General features: G+C 40.9%; 1 protein-coding gene across 1 annotated transcript in view; it reads right to left on the bottom strand.

The window, feature by feature from the left end:
• Positions 1-1281: 1281 nt before the first annotated feature.
• LOC111411363 (leucine-rich repeat extensin-like protein 4) overlaps positions 1282-2554 on the bottom strand; it is a 3061-nt gene continuing 1788 nt past the window's right edge. Inside the window, exon 2 of the mRNA XM_023041906.1 lies at positions 1282-2554. Coding sequence (XP_022897674.1) covers positions 1873-2554 — 682 coding nt within the window. The 3' untranslated portion in view covers positions 1282-1872.

Here is a 2554-nt window from a genome sequence, read left to right on the forward strand (position 1 = left end):
CATCAGCACGATACACTATCGAGAAAGATGGAAAGACGATTAAACTTCGGATCTGGAAACGCTTCAGAACAATAACTAGCAGCTACTGAAGCGGGGCACCTGGCATTATAAGTGTATGGTGTAACTTCCCAAGAAAGCTTTAACAATGCGAAGCAATGGTTATATGAAATATATCACCATGCCAGTGAAAATTAAACAAGTTTCTGGTTGGAAATAAGTGTGACTTGGCTGATAACAGAGCTATGTCACATGATACAGCTAAGGCTGGGCTTTAGCAGATGAAATTGGCGTTGTTTTCATGGAGACCAATTCAAAGAATGCCACTAATATCGAACAGAAGCTGAAATTTACATGGTACAATTTTTTGCCTGCTAATGCAGTTTTGGTCCTGGAACCACAGTTCCAGGAAGTGCTCGGTGGATATAGCTATGCACTTTACAAATCCCAGAAATGGATTCATCTGATATCACCTGAAAAGATTATCATATTCTTTCATTTCAATTCTCAATATGAGTCATTTCTATTGTCACTCTAAAAAAATCAAGAAAATATTTCTTACGAATCAAGATATAGTTGAAATTATCTTGAATTCCGTCTCATCGGGTTTCCCCTATCTGGGAGTAAAAACAGCCCAAAATCCAGTTACCAAGACGCTAGACTATTGTGAAGTCGAACAAAGTTCTAGGATTGGGACACAAGGTCAAAATGTCATTAAATCCCGTTTTGTTTAGTTAAAAAAAATTGATAAATGTCAATTTTATTAATTAATTTGACTACACGTTTAATAAAATTCACAATTTTTACCAACTTTTATTAAGATCTAATAAAAATATCTGATTTTTATCTACAGTAGTTGAGTGATCAATGTTATTTATAAACAAATAGAATTGATCTTATGTGATAGAATAAAAACTTTCTACTACTGATGTGACAAGAGAACATGATTTATTTTTCTAAATTTATGACCATTTCAAAAAAGTATAACAAGAATCTCGTCGTGCCCACTGTACAGGAGATCAAGGGGGACTAAACTAATGAGAGAGAGAGAGAGATCCAATTAATGGTAATTTTGATGCTATCATCTATGTCCCAATCCCACGAGGGTCAACCACGCATCGTCATTCCATTCCATTCAATAACATGGCAGAGCTGGTGATAGCTAGCTGTATTTTAGGTCATCTTCTACATTCAATTTCCACCTAATGGATTGATGGAATCAATTTCATAACAAAAAGCACTGAAGATGTAGACGTAGATTTAACAGAATTAAAGAAGAAACCATAACCATAATATCATTTTATTGTATCATTGAATAAGGTCAACGATCTTCAGCCAGCTTCTGCAATGCGTACTTGGGATGAACGACGGAAGAAGATGATTACATTTACACAAACATGAAGAAGCTTAAGGAATAACTGAATATGAAAAATCAATACAAGTAAATGGTTTATCATTATACTATAAAATTAAACAAAAGTATGATATGAAACAGAGATCACAATAAAGTTCACAACTTAGAAGAAGCAGAGCAGCAGCAGCCATTACTGTTTTCTTCAAGCACCCTGATTATGGTCTCTATACATGAACTTCCTGCAAACCTACTCCTCTCTTTGCCTGCCACTTTATTTTCACAACTCAAATTTATCCATAACAATTCAAATTAAATATAGGGAGAAACCAATTTCTCCTCTTTATCTCCACTCTTCTCTGATTCAACATCAATTTAATTTTATCTCTACTTTGATCTTTCATTTTGTCATCTGGGCGATGAGAATTTCAAGATGTGAGTCACAGAGATGTGAACGATAAGGAAATAATTGCAGCAATGGATACTAATGGAATCGTTTGTAGGTATGGGTTGTCTCAAAAGAATCAATAGAAAGGTGGTGGTGGAGGAGATGCATATGAAACCCCAAAGACTGGGGGTAATGGCCCTTCATATACTGGAGCTGGTGGTGGTGGTGACGGTGATGGTGGGGGAGGAGAATGGTGGTACACAGGCGTTGGTGGAGATGATGGTGGGGGCGGAGAATTGTAGTGATAAGGTGGGGGAGGTGAAGGTGATGGTGGGGGCTTGTAAACATAAGGTGGTGGTGGAGGTGGCTGCTCTTCAGGTGGGGGTTCTATACAGGGAGGTGGAGGTGGGGGTTCTATACAGGGTGGCGGTGAAGGTGGAGGTGGGGAATGCACTGGAGGAGGCGGTGAATTAGATGGAGGAGGTGGAGAGTGTACTGGAGGAGGCGGTGATGCATAGGTGTATACAGGTGGTGGAGGTGGTGGTGACTGCATTGTCGGAGGAGGAGGTGGTGAGCTATAGTAGTAGGGAGATGGGGGCGGGGAGTGCGAAGGTGGAGGTGGTGGTGGGGAATGTGGTGTTGGAGGCGGAGGTGGTGGCGACCGCACGCAATAAGGAATAGGGGTTGGAGAAGGTGGTGGAGGAGATTGGGGAGGGGGAGGAGGCGAATAAACTGGTGGTGGTGGAGGGGGAGGCGGCGAATAGACTGGTGGTGGTGGTGATGGTGGTGGAGGAGGAGGGGGAGGCGGCGAATAGACT

The sequence above is a fragment of the Olea europaea genome, chromosome 2 (assembly GCF_002742605.1).
Source record: "Olea europaea var. sylvestris chromosome 2, O_europaea_v1, whole genome shotgun sequence".
Classification (NCBI taxonomy): Eukaryota; Viridiplantae; Streptophyta; class Magnoliopsida; order Lamiales; family Oleaceae; genus Olea; species Olea europaea.